The 16,102-nt window shown below is 47.5% G+C and overlaps 3 protein-coding genes across 3 annotated transcripts in view; 1 reads left to right on the top strand and 2 right to left on the bottom strand.

Moving 5' to 3' along the window:
- Positions 1-667: 667 nt before the first annotated feature.
- Positions 668-6,217, bottom strand: fam98b (family with sequence similarity 98 member B). The gene is made up of 8 exons (XM_076165529.1): positions 6,007-6,217; positions 5,745-5,893; positions 5,420-5,548; positions 5,134-5,309; positions 4,903-4,983; positions 4,688-4,804; positions 4,391-4,558; positions 668-952 (listed from the first exon to the last, which is right to left on the bottom strand). The coding sequence occupies exons 1-8, from the start codon at positions 6,042-6,044 to the stop codon at positions 668-670; spliced, it is 1,143 nt and encodes a 380-aa protein (XP_076021644.1). The 5' UTR covers positions 6,045-6,217.
- LOC143012406 (serine/threonine-protein kinase pim-2-like) lies at positions 2,515-3,934 on the top strand. The gene is made up of 6 exons (XM_076165512.1): positions 2,515-2,595; positions 2,703-2,750; positions 2,838-3,056; positions 3,137-3,314; positions 3,413-3,589; positions 3,683-3,934. The coding sequence occupies exons 1-6, from the start codon at positions 2,515-2,517 to the stop codon at positions 3,772-3,774; spliced, it is 795 nt and encodes a 264-aa protein (XP_076021627.1). The 3' UTR covers positions 3,775-3,934.
- Positions 6,218-6,967: 750 nt separating the features above from the next.
- spred1 (sprouty related EVH1 domain containing 1) overlaps positions 6,968-16,102 on the bottom strand; it is a 30,927-nt gene continuing 21,792 nt past the window's right edge. The window contains exons 5-6 of the mRNA XM_076165567.1: positions 12,063-12,218; positions 6,968-11,964 (exon numbers count right to left, since the gene is read on the bottom strand). Of these exons, the coding sequence (XP_076021682.1) occupies positions 11,266-11,964; positions 12,063-12,218 (855 nt within the window). The 3' untranslated portion in view covers positions 6,968-11,265. The remainder of the gene's footprint in view (positions 11,965-12,062; positions 12,219-16,102) is intronic.

Genomic DNA, 16,102 nt, shown 5'->3' with positions numbered 1-16,102 from the left:
TCCATGATGGAGAGAAATGTTTTACTGAAAACTCTGAGAAAAAAAAGTACAAGTTTGTGTGCAAGTACAGTCAGAAGAGCTGAGTCATGATCTTCAATCATTAAAATGTGACAGCTTCTCATTCAGTACAATTAGGATACATGGGTTTAAAAAGGATCTCTTGCATGCTTTATGTTTGCGGTTCATCAGGATACATGGATGGAACCGTGAGCTCTTAATCTGCCTTTAGTGTTCACTTACATCTTTAACATCAGCTTCAAAGCTTTTATGTATACTTTAATACTGACGTCTTTGTCTAACAGGAGGAAAACTTGACACAACACTAAATCATTTTCACCTTCCTATGAAGCAAACTTCAAATGCCATGACTGGCATTGATATTATTACAAAAGCTAAAGAAAACTATTATACAATAACAGTACAAATCGAAGCTTTTGCCTCTGAAACGCCTGTACACTGATGTCATCCAATACAACAGTGTGACATTACAGTGTACAGGGTTTCCAATCTTCTCACTCTAAACTATCCAAATGGAAGAATGTCACAGAAAAGCTGCCAGTCTGACACTTTGTCTTATTATGGGTTTAAAAAAAGTTTTCTTCTGTAGAAAACTATATCAGTTTATGTCACAAGCTGAACCTGAATACTATTAAATACAGATGGGAAGTCAGTACTTATACCGCCCTCTCTTTCCTCCATGTCCACCATGTCCTCCTCCATGTCCGCCTTGGTTCCATCCTCCTCCTCCTCCTCCTCCTCCTCCTCCTCCTCCTCCTCCTCCTCCTCCTCCTCCTCCTCGCCAGCCTCCTCCTCCTCTCAGCCCACCTCGTCCTCCTCGCCAGCCACCCCTTCCTCCCCCGTCTTGTCTCTTTTGCCAGGGTGGCATCTCTGGAGCGGGGGCTTGTATCTCTGAGGGTCTTCCCCCCCGGTCCGGTACTCGTCCCATCAGCACCTGTGGATCAGAAACAAAGAGAGAGAGAGAGAGAGAATGGTGACATGGCACACTGGAGTCACTCAAAGCTTTGAAGAGTTTAATAAAATAAAAATAAATAAATACAACAAAATAAAAAATAGTCAAAAGCAATCCCCTTAAAAACAATTCGGGTAGAACTAAAAGTTTTAAAACGTGTTCAAATGTGAACAATCAGTTCAGTTCGTCCCGTTTCTGTCAGTTTCTGACGTCAAGCACGCACGCACGCAGCTGCACTGTGACCTTAGCGGGCATCCTCGTCACCCTCTTCATCCAGACCGCAGGTATGAGCCGCTCGGACACTCCGCCCGCACCTGCCCGCCGTCAGCGCACCATGGGGCCCGCGTCTGTGCCCGCTGCCCACCCGGCCGCTACGAGGCGTCCCGGTGAGTAGAAACTCGTTACTCCTGACTTTATCAGTGTTTCAATTGGAGTTATGGCTCGTGCCGCGGCGGTTATAGACGGGCCGGGTGACGTTACCGTTAAAAACTTGTTGATTTCCTGTTGTTGATGTTTTTTTAAGTCAAAATCTGTGTTCGACCAACGGATAGAAGTTAGTATATAAGTTGTTTTTGAAAAGAAACCCGTTTAAATCTCAGTTTATCACCGCGTAGAGACGCAGAAACACTGAAGCCTTCGACCCCAGGGACCGTTAGTGGACACGACATGTTCATGGAGCTTCGCCTTAACAAACAAACACTCATTACTCCCGTTCCTTTGTGTAAAATGTCTGAATTGACTCTTATTCATTCAATTGTTTCCAAAACGGCTAATTTCCCGATCAGACATTTAAACGTGAGGCGTTCAGGTGCATCTGTAGCTCTGTAACGGCCGCAAACGGTCGCGTCGTTCAGACCGCAGATGAAGCTAACACGCGTTTAAAGACAGTTTGCTCCATCACACATTTTCTCTTAAACTTATTTGTTCTCTTTCGTAGGAAGCGTAACTAAAAGTGCGCAACAGTCTAAACTTGCGTCTAAACTTTTGTTTTGAAAGCTCGGTTTCACTGTCAGAGTCAAGTTCATCTAGACTTACACAGTGAGTAATTCTATGCTTATTCTAGACACAGTTGACAGCTGAGGTTAGATTATGTCAAATGTCAGGTTTCTATTTTCCATTTTTTCAGCTGGCCACAGGTTTTCCTCTAATGCCAGCAAGAAGATGCGAGTGCGCGCGATGAAGATGCGAGTGAGCGCCATGAAGAGGCGAGTGAACGCGATGAAGAGGCGAGTGAGCGCGATCAAGAGGGCCAGAGGGTCTCAGAGCGTCACCCAGGACCACAGCCTGACCTGCAGCCCAGAGGAGCAGGAGAGAGACACCGATAGACCTCAAAGGCCTCTGACGTCACCCAGAGAGACCGACAGAACTCACCAGAGGGGTGAGACTCTACAGCTACACCAGGACTAGGAGTTTACATCAAGCTTGAGCCTCATTCTAGTTTGACAGGTTCAGCCAGTGGGACTCATCTGTGTGTGTGTGTGTGTGTGTGTGTGTGTGTGTGTGTGTGTGTGTGTGTGTGTGTGTGTTCAGCCATCTTTGAGTCCATGTATGTGGAGGAGGAGCTGCTGGGTACGGGTGGTTATGGTTCCGTCCATGCTGGACATCGCAAAGTGGACAATCTACCAGTAGGTCAACACAAACAAGCACATTCACAACTCACTACACACAGCACACAGTGTGTTCTATGGCTTCAGATCAGATTCACCTCACTTAACTTGTTTCTGTCTGACAGGTGGCCATCAAACACATCCCCATCCGTCACGTGGAACTTGTCCCAACAGTGAGTGTTTCATACCAACATGAGGCATGAAGGCCTGATCAGTGTCTCTTTAAAGTCAACATTGTCTCTTTGTGTGTCTCTGTCCAGGTGTTGAATGGACTGAGATGTTCCGTTCCTCTGGAGGTGATGCTGCTCTCCATGGCAGCAGAAGGATCCACAGCTGGCAGCTGTGCAGCCGTGGCCCTGATCGACAACTTCCAGTTCGACAATGAGGTCATCATAGTCATGGAGCGCCCAGAGCCCTGCCAAGACCTTATTGACTACATTACGTCCAATGGAATGTCCCTGCAGGAGGACGAGGCTAAAGTAAGTTAGTGTACGTCTGTGTGTAAGTGTGTAATGATGCAAATATGCTAAATGTCTCCGTCTCTCTCTCCCTCTCTCAGTTCCTAATGAAACAGCTGGTGGCAGCTTTCCTTGATCTCCACTCCAAAGGCGTCCTGCACCGAGACATCAAGGCGGACAACATCTTGGTTCAGACCGGACCTGATGGCCCCCGGATACGAGTCATCGATTTTGGCTGTGGGACGATCCTGATACCAGGACCTTACACAGAGACGCTATGTAGGTCGTCCACATCAGCTTCCAGACTCCAGTCTCCCTCCCCCCTGCCCACCATTCATTAACCTCTCCCTGTGTGTGTGTGTGTGTGTGTGTTGTAGGCACTCCTGCATACACTCCACCTGAGTACTTCCTGGACCACAGCTACGAAGCCGACCCCCTGACGGTCTGGCAGCTGGGCGTTGTGCTCTTCACTATGCTACACGGCAGATTTCCCTTCAGGAACGATGGAGACACCGTCTTCAGGACCCCCTACATCCACACAGAGCTGTCCGCCGGTCAGTCAAAGACAAACGTTACACAAGCCGTGTGTGTTTACACCCAGACTCTGTCATCTGTGTATTAATCTGCTTTCACCTCTTTCCTTTCAGACTGCCGCTCTTTCCTGCAGTGCTGCCTCGCCAAAAACGCCAGCTGCCGTCACTCACTGCAAGACCTGCAGGCCCTCCAGTGGCTGCAGTGACCCGCCGCCTTGGCAGATCACACACACATACACTCTCCACCCTGTATGGACACACTCCCTGGCCTTGTTCTGCCCTGAGAGAAGCGTTCCTCTCTCTTCCTGCCTTCACACTAGCAGCTTCTGCACTTCTCTTCCTCTCGGCCCGTCTTTATGAGTTAATGGACCATACAACATTCACACATGTGCTGTAACTTTGTCTTTTTAAAAGTGTTCTTAATCTTGTTATTAAATTATTTAAAACACAATGTGACACCATTGTGTGTTTTTATAGTGGAGTTGAATCCCAGTTAAATGTCTCTTGTCCTTGTGTATGTCTCCAGCTGAGCAGAGCCTGTCTGTCTGTCTGTCTGTCTTTCTGTCTGTCTGTCTGTCGCTGTTTGGCGCACATACCAAACTGCAGGTAACCATAGCAACGATACTACCACTTCACACTGCAGCACAGATGCTCTTGCTGGTGAACCTAACTGATTGAAGACTAACTTTGGTGCAGAATCTGGTGAAAACTTCATCTGGTGATGAAGCTGCATCTCAGTCCCTCAGCCCCGGTCAGGACTCTTCTGACGGCTGTGAGACTGAGACGTGCGGGGGCAGGCTGAGGGACAGACGGCCCGTGTACCTTATTGACAGCGCAGGCGGTCTTCTCCCTGCTGGAGCCGCTGCTCGTCTTCACCACGTTGCACAGGTCCTCCCTGGCGGCCAGGAGCTCGGCCGCGCCCGCCGCCGACTGCGGCCGGAGCGCGTGCCTCCTCGGCTGGTACGCGCTCGCCATGCTGTCCACCTTTGCCTAACACACACACAAGAAAAGAGGTGGAATTACAGTCTGGCGGCGTTTGAGTCAAGTTTAAAGTGACCGATGGGTTACGTATTAGAACATACAGAGGGCGCCATTTTAAAGCAAGTGAGATGAACGTGCCTTTGCTCGGTCCGACCACCCGAAAGACTGAACGGTGACGTCCAGGCGCTTGATCAGCATCCTGCGCCGACACTCGTACTCTGACGACAGGACCGAGTTGATGCTGTGCAACTTCTCCTGCGGGAAAACAAAAAAAACACAAAGTAAGTCGATGTATTAGAAACATTCCAAAAACACACACAGACCCACACAACTACACACACCGTCCTGCTTACCCACTGCTCACTGCTGAGAGGTTTCTTTAGCACCGGGTTTCCAATGTAGCCGCTTGGGAGATCTTCAAGTACTTTAATAACCTGTAAAGAGACAACATTTAACAACACAAAGTAAGAATTCAACTGAATCAGGGCAACCAAACCCTTTACCACTAGAGGGCAGCAAAGACTAAAGATGGAGATGAAACGGTAACACACACACACACACACAGATGTCTCACATGGTCCCACCTTGTCTCTGAGGTCATCAAACAGTCCCTCTGTATCCTGTCCTCTGGGCTCTGGGAGCTTCAGTGTCTCACAGATGTCCTGCAGCTCCTGATACACCGGCGCATGTTCTCCGGTTGCACCCGAGCTCCGCCTGCTCCTCAGGATCTGAGCCGCCTGAAGCTCAGAGCTCAGAAACACTTTCATGAATAAGAAGGGAAAACATATTTTAGCAGTCGCCCCGGTAACCTGTGTGGGACTTTGTGATTGTTGCAGTAAGCAGAGGTGTGTTTGTTACGTCATCGCTTACAGAGGAACTTCAGGTGATCCGTCCTGTTTGATAAACTTCCTGTGAGAATCCCAGAGACGACGTCGTCATGGGGACAGTGAAGCTCTTTAAGGAAACCACTCAGCTCAACCTGCAGGCTTTCCATGTCATCTACACACACACACACGCGGACAGTAACACACACACACACACACACAAACATAAACACACACACACACACACACAAACAGACACACACACAAACAGACACACACACACACAGACAAACATACACACATTTGATCTTTTAGCAACAGAATTCACGTCTCTATCTGCTTTGTAGGTAAAGTGCCCGGATGTGGCTCACCTGGTCCGGAGGAAATGCTCTCCTCCAGCGCACACAGAGGCTTCAGTCTGCATGCTAACCACCTGCACAGCTCCACAAACTCCGGGGAGGACAGGCCGACCTCTGCGGCTCCGAGCAGCGCCTTCTCTTCCAGCAGAGGGCCGTCATAGCTGCAAACACAAATATGGAGGTATTAGAATGGTAAGAAGTACTAGAGCGTGCGACAGAGGCTGCGCAGATACGCGAAGCTAACAGGCTACGAGCTATAAGACATTTCGTTTACCCGAGCTGCTCCAGTGAGTCCAAGATGTCGCACTCCATGGCGGAACCGGTGGTGTGATGAGTTTATTCTACGTGTGTTTACAACAGAGCATGACGTATCTAAATTTACATGAGAACAGACGCAACTTTAGCTCCCATTCATCTCTGCGGCGTCCTCTCTTCACAAACACGCATCGTGATGTTCCGGCTACAGACAGCAGCCGGAATGAAAGTGAGACCTTTGAGTAAAGGTTCCGCTACTTTAGTTCCTACCCCACTCGGTTTACATGTATTACATTCACAAGCTTCTTAAGAGAACATATTTCATTAATATTAACGTATTGATTCACGTTATTAATTCATTTAGTTTGTTTGTACCAGCAGTGTACATGTGTTTTACTCACATTTACGATGACAATTCGTTTTGGTTTTAATCTCTTCTGTTTGTTAAGATGCTGATTCATTTATGGTTGTGGACTGTTTTATTCTATTTATGTTTCCAAAGTCATATTAAAGCACCTTCAAGTATTTGTAACACCTTATGGCTGGAGTGGATTAAATATTTCATTTATATACATCTATCAACAACAAAAATGATGTTTATTAAGGGCATGCTACAGATGGGTGACAAATTAAAAGAAGCAGGTATGGTGTCTAAGGCTCCTTCAAAACACCCTCAGTGTCCGTTGTTCCTAACTGGTCACTGGTCATTGGCCACACCGACTACTTATATTTATCTATTGTTGTATTAATTTATATCTTTGTGGGTTTTTTTTTTATGTCTTAATCTAAAAAGCGAACAAGCAGCTTCAAGCACTTTATTATTTTTACTTTTTTTAAGTCGTCAAACCTTGAAAAGAAATATTCAAATTTTCATCCCCTAAAAAAAATGCCCCAACACTCCCCATCTTTATTTTACAGTTGAGAGTTTCAAGTGTCGCCTCTTTTCAAAATGAAGAAAACAAACAGGACATCTGAACAGCAAAGATTAAAACTCACCATTTTATTATGATAATGTTATTTGATATGTCAAATTACAAGTGTATGATGTAACATAAAAACAGTTACAAACATATGTATGCATATTTACATTATATATTTATGAAAAGTAACGAGCTACATCTGTATAAAGAAAATACAATTATGACATGAGTTATTGGGACTATAAATTTTACATCATATACTTGGTATTCTCGAACTGTGGTAGAAATACCTAGACATGTAGAAACCAATAGAACCAGAACGAGAGATGTTAAGTCGTAAGATGGAAACTAGGATGGACGTGAGGCACTTTTTTGAGGTTGTCAGGATGTAAAAGCTGATGGCACTAAGAAAAGAAGGAAATATGCACAAAGAAACAGAAAAAAGGGAAAGAAAACAGGCAGTGTTTACAGAATAGTTAAGAGTAGTACCATTTATACTGCAATTTTCAAAACACAAATGTCTTCCACTATTTAGAACTAATCACATAAATGTTACATCAAGCGCTGTAAGATGAAAAAAAGCTTACATATATCATCAGTGCACCAAAGCATCGAAGAATCGAAACATAACCACTCGACTGCTGTGAAAAGTAACCTTTCAAAACAATACATCGAAGAGAAACGGGTTTATTATATAGCTTTTTTCTTTTTTTAAATCTACACAATGTCAAGAATGTACACTTGTATGCATTCCCAAAGATATGCACGTTTCCAAGAATGAGAGAGGATAAAAGACTAGCAGCAAAGTGGTTAAAACTGAAGTCTTATATAATGCAGGTCAAAAAATATATATATATATTAAAGCGGACAGACACATGTTGCATATATAATACAGTACATGACAGGAAGTTGCACTGTGCTGGTTAATGCAGAATGGAGAAGTGTTATTTCAGCATTCTCTACACTTTGTATAAATGCACGTCCTACATTTTGCTTCTCAGCCAGCAAGTTTTAATCAGGTTCGTCAAACCTTGGTTCAGCTTGCAATAATGCAGGGAGAAAGAAAAATAATCCAATTACAATGGGAGAGAGAGAGAGAAAGAGAATCAGAGAGTCAGAGAGAGAGAGAGAGTGAGAGGATGACGACAAACGGGTCTCTTTCATTTACACCCAAAAAAACCCACGCACACACATACACTCACACGCACGCACGCACGCAAAAACAACACACACACACAGGTTACAGAGAACACACATACACGCAGCACCCGCACGAACGTCCAACCTGAGGGACAGACGCATCGCTCTGACGACGTCCACGCGCTCACCTCCACATATGGATTACACGCTGTTGGGGACATTTAGGGTTTAACAGTCGTTCATAGCTGATTTTTTTTCCTCTGTCAACACAATAAAATTAGTGATTGTATCTAGCAGCTTTATATATACGTATATATATTTATCAAACGTTTGGAAGAAGTGGACTGCCACTACTGTACCGTGTTAGCGCTATCCTTCCTTCTACCGTACAAAACTAGAGTGAAACTCTATTAGAAGCTCAATAGTCATTTCCATCGCAAACGCCCTCTACTTTTCAATGTGAAATAATACTAAAAGGTGACCTATGTACATAATGCTGTCAATTGAAGCTACAGTATATGCTGACAGCAAAGATAAATACAGCTCTATCTTTAAAATTTCCAAAACAAAATCAAAACAAAACAAAAAAGCTGGGATTATTATAAGTATTTAAATATAGTGTTTAGTATTTACAGGTGTTTGGAGTTTGGTACCAGGGGTTGTGGGGATGGGGTGGGATGGGGCGGGGGTCGCTCGTCTACCTATATAGCGTTAAAGTGTCCTGTCCCGTCACTCACTCAGCCTGCACAGAGGTCAATGTGATTCCCGTGTTAAGAGAGTTTTGCATAGAAAGTAAAGGTAGCGTCGGGAGAGGAGGGGGTGGGTTTGGGGTGGGCGGGGCATAGAGTGGAGAGTTTGGAAGAAGGTGAGGAGAAATGCAGCAACATGCAGAGTCCAATGGGTCCAGAAGGCCCAGCCACCAAATGTGCTGGATCCGTCTGTGGAGCGTTTGAGGGAGCGTTTGGGTCACTGAGGCCAGATTGTAGAGTTGGGATCTGGCTTACATATCCTGATCTGAACTACATGGGAGAGGAGGAGGAGGGGGAGGGGGAGGAGGGGGTCATAAAATCAGCTTCACTCTGGCACACACACACACAAACACACACACACACACACAGTTCGTCTCTTTTTCCCGCCAAAGGATCTTAACAGCTCTGTCGTCGCCTTTCGTCCCACATGAGACAGAAGAGACACTGAGAAGACGTTTTAGGGAAAACAGGGCGACGTTCACCAGTGCGTACGAAGAAGACCTACGCACACACACACACGCACGGACAGACGAGAAACACATACACAACACCTGTATGCTTTCGACAGCTCAAAAGGTACGTCGCATTCCTTCCACGATGCATTCAGGGGCCTGTTGAACACGTGGGACACTTCCTGTGGACTCGATACCACACTGACACAAGATACAAGGGAGGGAGGGATAAAAGGAAAATAAAGATCATCAGACAAACGGAGGAGAGGGTGCTGCAACCAAAGCTTGGAAACCAGTGCTTTTCAAAAATGCCAAATTAGATGTTACAGTTTATATACACGCTAATCTATAATCTGAGGGGGGGAGGGGGCGGGGTCATGGACTTAAGAATAGCCTGATCTGATTTAAGTGCCTCGTCGTTTAACCAAGGAGCGGCCATGAAAACCTCCCCATTCACCAAAACAAAAACTTGCTGGTTGAGCAACATTTTTCGTATTTTGGTTGGAAAAAAAAAAAAAAGAATAATTAGAGCAGGAAAAACAACAATAACCAAACAAAAACACCAATTTCACTACGACAGTTAAGTAACCGGACCAAAGCGCTCCATGTGACGGCTGGATTATTACACGGACTTGTAAATGTGTCGGGTGTGTCTTAATTTAAAGAGGTTTGAATGCTGTTTCATGGCATGGATGGACTACTATATTTGGAAGGAGGGAGAAGGGGTGAGGGGCTGAGGATGGTAACGTCATTACCATGTTTCCCTTCTGATCGGTGGAATCCATCCCTTTTATGTGTTGGAATGCGCTCTCAATCGGCCTGAAAAAACAATCATAATAATCGATCCGATTTTGAATTTTAACATCTTCTCAAACGAGTGTGCGGGAAAAGCCGGAACGCTTTGGAAAGTTTCTTTTTCATCCCAACGTGCGGTGAAAAAAAAACAAGGAACCACATTGGCTGTACATCCACCACGGCAACATCTCCAAAAATGTTAAAAAGTGACACTAAATAGGGCGATTACTGTACCACGACAATTTGAGAGGGTTAACCTTTAACTCAGGGGGGAGGAGAAGGGGGGAGGGAGGGAGGAAGGGGCAATATCATCTCTAGTGCACGTTCTCCGTCTAGTAATTACATCGTCAGCAAACGCTTGAAGCCGTGAAAGGGAAGGCCACTGTTACCCCCAACTGTGAGGCAGTGGCTCAGTGGGTAGAGCTTCCGCTTGGGAACCGGAGGGTTGCCGGTTTGAGCCCCTGCCGAGGTGCCCCTGAGCAAGGCACCGAACCCTCAATTGCTCCCCCCTCTGCGAAGGGTGGTAATGTAATGTAAGTCGCTTTGGATAAAAGCGTCAGCCAAATGATCGTAATGTAATGTAATGTAACTGCAAACTCACACAGAAGCAAGAGCATATCCCTTTTAGCGCACTCACACACAGCGAGGACTTCCTGTACGCAGAAGAGTTGGGTTTTCTTTTTCGTCGTTGACGTTGCCGCTCTCTGTACAAAAAGACTAGTTTCCTTCATAAAGTTACACGTTGACTTGTAGAGTTCTGACATTGGTGGCCCCGGCGTTCGCTGTGCGCTTCGCAGGTGTGTGTGAAAGTGTTACGGCGTGTCTGTGTGTGTGTGTGTGTGTTTGTTGGGTGTGTGTGTGTGTGTGTGTGTGTGTGTGTGTGTGTGTGTGTGTGTGTGTGTGTGTGTGTGTTTTGCGTGTGTACAGGTGTGTTTAGTAACATCTCCAAGTCTATTAATCTGGTTGCCTCCTCCTCAGATTAAGCTCCTGAACCTAACGTGATGCTCGGAGCCTCCACAAAGCATTATGGTTTGTCCTCCACTGCTGCTTGTCAGCGACAAACACAAACTGAAATCTCCAAAAGCCCTCAGAGTCGGGGATCAACAATACATCGCCCCGTCCGAGAGGGGAATGAAAAAAGGATGCCAGCTTCTCATTTTTCCGCTTTTATCCACTTCCGGTGTTAGCTAGCGTCGAGGGTGTCCCAGAGTCTGGCGTCGGGTCACCCCGCGGCCTTGTGCTTGCCGCCGCAGCAGCGGCAGGCCTCGCCGCAGTGGTGGCAGGCGCGCAGTGGCAGGTAGCAGCACATGCAGGGCGCGATGAAGGAGAGCGCCACCAGGGCCAACCAGCGCAGGCAGAACTGCTCGTCCGACGTGTCGCACGAGCACGGGTCCGAGAAGTCGCCCTCGGAGTCGGACATGCAGTGGTACAGCATGCTCTCGGCGCACAGCATGCAGCTGACTTTGTAGATGCACTGCTTAATGGGGTCGGGGGCGTCCTGGCACTGCCCCCGCCAGTTGTCCTCGTGGTTGAACATCTCTCGACAGTAGATGCAGCGCGAGCGTTCGCCGTCCTCTCGCCGCCGCCGGCCCTTCTTGGACTTCAGCAGGGGCGAGGGCTGGGTCTTGATGGCCGTGTCCTTGCCCAGCCCCAGCCCCATTCCTGTCCCCATGCCCATGCCGGGGCCGGAGAGGGAGTCCCCGCCAGGCCCATCGGGGAAAGGGTACTCACACTTCTTACTGTCCAGTTTGTGAAGCGTGGTGGGGAAGTCCAGATCTTCGCGCTCCGCCTCCTGTTTCCACATAACAGGATGGCGGTAATCCTCGTAGCCTCGGATGAGAACGTCTTTACGAGGGTTGATGCGGACGATCTCCTCTTCGTCCATGTGAAAGCTGACATGACGGGTCGACTTGAAGGAGACCTTTGAGGGGAAGACATGAAGAATCAGTTGGATCACTCTGCAACATGGCAAACAAAACAAATCAAAGAGAAGCGATGGGAGCCGGTCTGTCCTCTGACCTGTGGCGGAAGGTAGCGGCGGTTGCTGGAGGGAAACTCGTCGAAGGGCTGAGCGCGGACGTAGCAGCCCCGGAATGGCTCGATGGAGACCACGTTGTTCAGCGGAGAGAAGGGCTCCTTCATGGGGGTGCAGATGGACGGAGGCTCCTCACACACCTACGGACAGGAAACAGCCTCAGTGAAAACAAATTCACCCCAGACTTCAGTGATGAACAGAAGCTCCAACAGCAGATCAGAACGTACACAACTTCATCAACTCTTCAGTTAACATTCATCACTTTACATTCTTTAAATTCAAGTCCTTTATCACATTAAAATTCATAACTATCTGGAGGCTACAGGAAAGAATGACACACCTTTGTCCTACCATTATAACCATCTAACAGGTCATTGTAAGGCAGCAATTTTACATAATATATGTCATTTTAAAACGTGATTAAAGTTCTGGTAAACAGTTTTTTATAATCATTCAGGCTTTTGGCCTTTGAGAGACTAAAGGGAACTGATTCATTGATGAAAATAAGTGTTATTTACATCCCTAAACGTTTTGCCGTTCCATCCTGAGTCAGTTTGTGTGGGCTGTGTTCCACGTGTGACCACCAGGGGGCATCCTGCCACATGTCTGCTGTGCGGCCATGACTCAAGGCCCTTCTGTTTAGAGCCGAGTTCCTATCATTCCCACGAGCGTTTGAATGGCAAAGAGATCGACAAACACGTGCTCTAAGAAATGAGGCGCTTATTGCAAACAAAAAATGTTGTAAAAGCGTGAAAGGCGAAGCGAGGAAAGGAGGGGGGGCTGACATTCCTTCCAGCTCGGCCTCGGTCTGCGTCAAACGCGGCTCAAGCGTTTACGCCGGGCCGCAGGAACACGATTCTGGACCCGGTCGCCCTCCCCGATACTTCAGCGCTCGTGTAGCAATGAAAAATCAAATAGTGATGGTTCCTTCATGATTCATGCATGCAGAGGTGATGAACGGTGGGGGAGGATGCTGGGTTATTACATCAAGAGCCTCGTGGCCATGTTGTCCAGCGTTATTTCAACACTCCAAACGCACAAAACCATCTGTGCCGCTTCCTGGCACGTTCACGTGCCAGATAATCACACGACATGTATGTGGACGACGTGAGGAGGAGGAGCATCGAAGAGGGTCGAACATGGAAACCTGAGCGTCGAATCGTTCCCTGTATGTTGTCTAAACGAATAAAATCGATCAAAAGTGTATCTGAGGTTTTAAAGGCTCGCTCTTCAAGTCCCACGCAGGTACACACACACACTCACACACACACACGCACAAACACACACACCCTCACATGTACTGTACAGATTTTGATCCCAGTCCGCAGGAATACAACCATATCCAGGCTTTGTACACACTGGTTAGCTGTCCTTTCCCACACACACCCCGACCTCATCAAGGCAGGGTTAGTCCTTCTCTCTTCTCCCTCTTTCACCCACCCTCTCCCTCTCTCTCTCCCTCTCTCTCTGCGTGTGGAGGAGGCTGTTGGCTCTGGTTAGTCTGTGCCGTGTGTAAAGTAGCCCACGCCAGTGCTTTAACGCACAGCGGAAATCTGGTTTGCTCCCAGCTGCTGCTACAGTAATTACTGTCCTGTGGTTGCTAAGAGATGCTTCCTTTGACTTCGTTTTTTCATCTCTTTCTCTTCTTTCTTTTTTCCCTCTCTCCTCTCCTCCACTTGCCTCCCCCCTCTAGACTGCTAACACATGGGGTGTGTGCGTGTGCGTGTGCGTGTGTGTGTGTGTGTGTGTGTGTGTGTGTGTGTTGAGCCTTTGCTCCTTCTTTGCCTCCAAACATACCAAGTGGTGTAACAGTGTCTGCAGGGGAATGTGAGGAATAGGAGACGGTGGACAGAGAGAAGAGAAAGAACAGAACAGGAAAAAATGAGTTTGTGTTGTATTCGTGTGTGTGTGTGTGTGTGTGTATGTATGCGTGCGTGTGTGAGTGTGTGTGACAGAGAGAAAGAGAAAAGAGAGAGAGAGAGAGCGAGAGGCCAAAGAGTCTGCAGAGGGAATGTCATAAACCAGCTCCAGCTGGAGAAATGCAGCACAGAACTTAAAAAGCCAGATGACAGCTGTGTGTGTGTGTATGTGAGAGACAGAGAGAAAGGAGCGAGAGGGGGGGTGGGGGGCGCGGTGCGGGGGGGCAAAATGGGAAACAGACTTGGGCTTCCTTTTAAAGCGCTTGCCTAAGCCCCGCCATTCAAAGGCATGCGTGGGGGCCAATCTGGAGCTGATCTGACCCTGGAGATGTGGCCATGTGCGGGAGGAGAGGAGAAGAGGGGGGGGTGGGGGGGTGGAGGTGGTTGGGAGCCAGGGGCAACCTGGCTCCACACCAACATCAGGGATCCATGCACTTCCGCCCTGCAAAGCACGGGGGGCTGTGGACGGGGGAGGCTGGGGCCGGCCCACATGCATACTGGGTGTGCATGTGTGCAGAACAGAGAGGAGCAGATTAGCAGCAGGCAGTCAGGGCTCCATATCAACACTTACACTGTTGTGTCTATGAACGTGTTATTCAACTGCTCCTAATGAGGGAAACCATGGGTAACACTTAACCCACAGCACTGTTAAAGGTAGAGAGTGGTGCTACTGCCCACCGTTCCAAACATGCAGGTGAATTGTTACTGAAGAAAGCCACTGGCCACTGATAACTGAGGTGAATAAGGTGCAAGTTTAAACCTTTCCAGAAAGCGGCTTTGTTACTGTTTTATGACACAGGAAGTGTGTTCAACCTGAGGCGCAAACAAAGCGTGTTTTGACAAGACGCTGCATGTAAACAAAGGGAAAATACACGGGGCGCAATTAATGCAAAGTAAAGTTGAGTGGAGTTCCAGACTGTAGTATCTGTTGAAACACTGCTCAGGGCTCAATGAGGTCATTATTAAACATGATTATAAAACACACCAGTGCAGCTGGAAGTTACACCGAATTTAAAGTCAACTGGCCAACAAAGCTGAGAAGAGACAAAAACTTTAACTTTGTTGCTAAAGTATTTGTTAAAACATCTCTCCTGACTGCTAACAGCTGAGTTGTGCATAGTGAGGTTTTTCGTCTTCATTCTGTCTGGGTAAAACATGTGTGTGTGTGTGTGTGTGTGTGTGTGTCTGTGTGTGTGTGTGTGTGTGTGTGTGTGTGTGTGTGTGTGTGTGTGTGTGTGTGTGTGTGTATGTCCCTCAGTGTGAGAGGAATAATGTGGTATGCTTGTGAGGAACACACTAGAGGCCACTGAGCCTTGCTGGGCAGAATGTGGGTTGTGCAGATAGTCCTGAATGAACGCACACATGCACCAACACACACACACACACACACACACACACACACACACACACACACACACACACACACACACACACACACACACACACACACACACACACACACACACACACACACACACACACACACACACACACACACACACACACACACACACACACACACACACACACACACACACACACACACACACACACACACACACATTTAAAATGCTGTATCAATACAAGGCTGTCTTGAATACCAGCCGCAGCAGCCACATTCCACTAAACTCCTTGATATCAGTACAAGATGTCTGAATGGACTCAGGCAGCTTAACAAGGTTTGATGGTGACCTCTATGCTGACGAGACACTGGTGTGTGTCTACTCAACAGGGTCTCAGTCCCTTGGGACAGAGCTGCTACTTCCCCTGGGACAGCGATGGTGTGTGAAGCCAACCGGTTGGCGTCACACACCTTGTTGTGTGATGGCATTACAGAGGAGCAATTTCAAAGTTTTGTGGCTGCTGGTTCACTTCTGTTTCTCTGTAGCCCAGGTCTCCGACCGCAACATTCGGATGCCAAATCACCATGGCGACACCCTTGGTGGCTCACACACTGAACCTCGTGCACCCCCCCCCCTCTCTACACGCACCCCTCCTCCCCCCTGCTTAGCAACAGTGGTGCCATTGGATTTCCTGTAAGTTCAGGCTGATTCCTTAAAGAGGAACTTCACCACAGGAACAGGAACGCAGCTCCCTCCCTCCCT

Source organism: Genypterus blacodes, unplaced genomic scaffold, assembly GCF_046128005.1.
Source record: "Genypterus blacodes isolate CSIRO-AG114 ecotype Tasmania unplaced genomic scaffold, CSIRO-AGI_Gbla_v1 ptg000147l_1, whole genome shotgun sequence".
NCBI lineage: Eukaryota > Metazoa > Chordata > Actinopteri > Ophidiiformes > Ophidiidae > Genypterus > Genypterus blacodes.
Note: the sequence above shows the minus strand (reverse complement) of the source record. Positions and strands in the feature narration are given on the sequence as shown.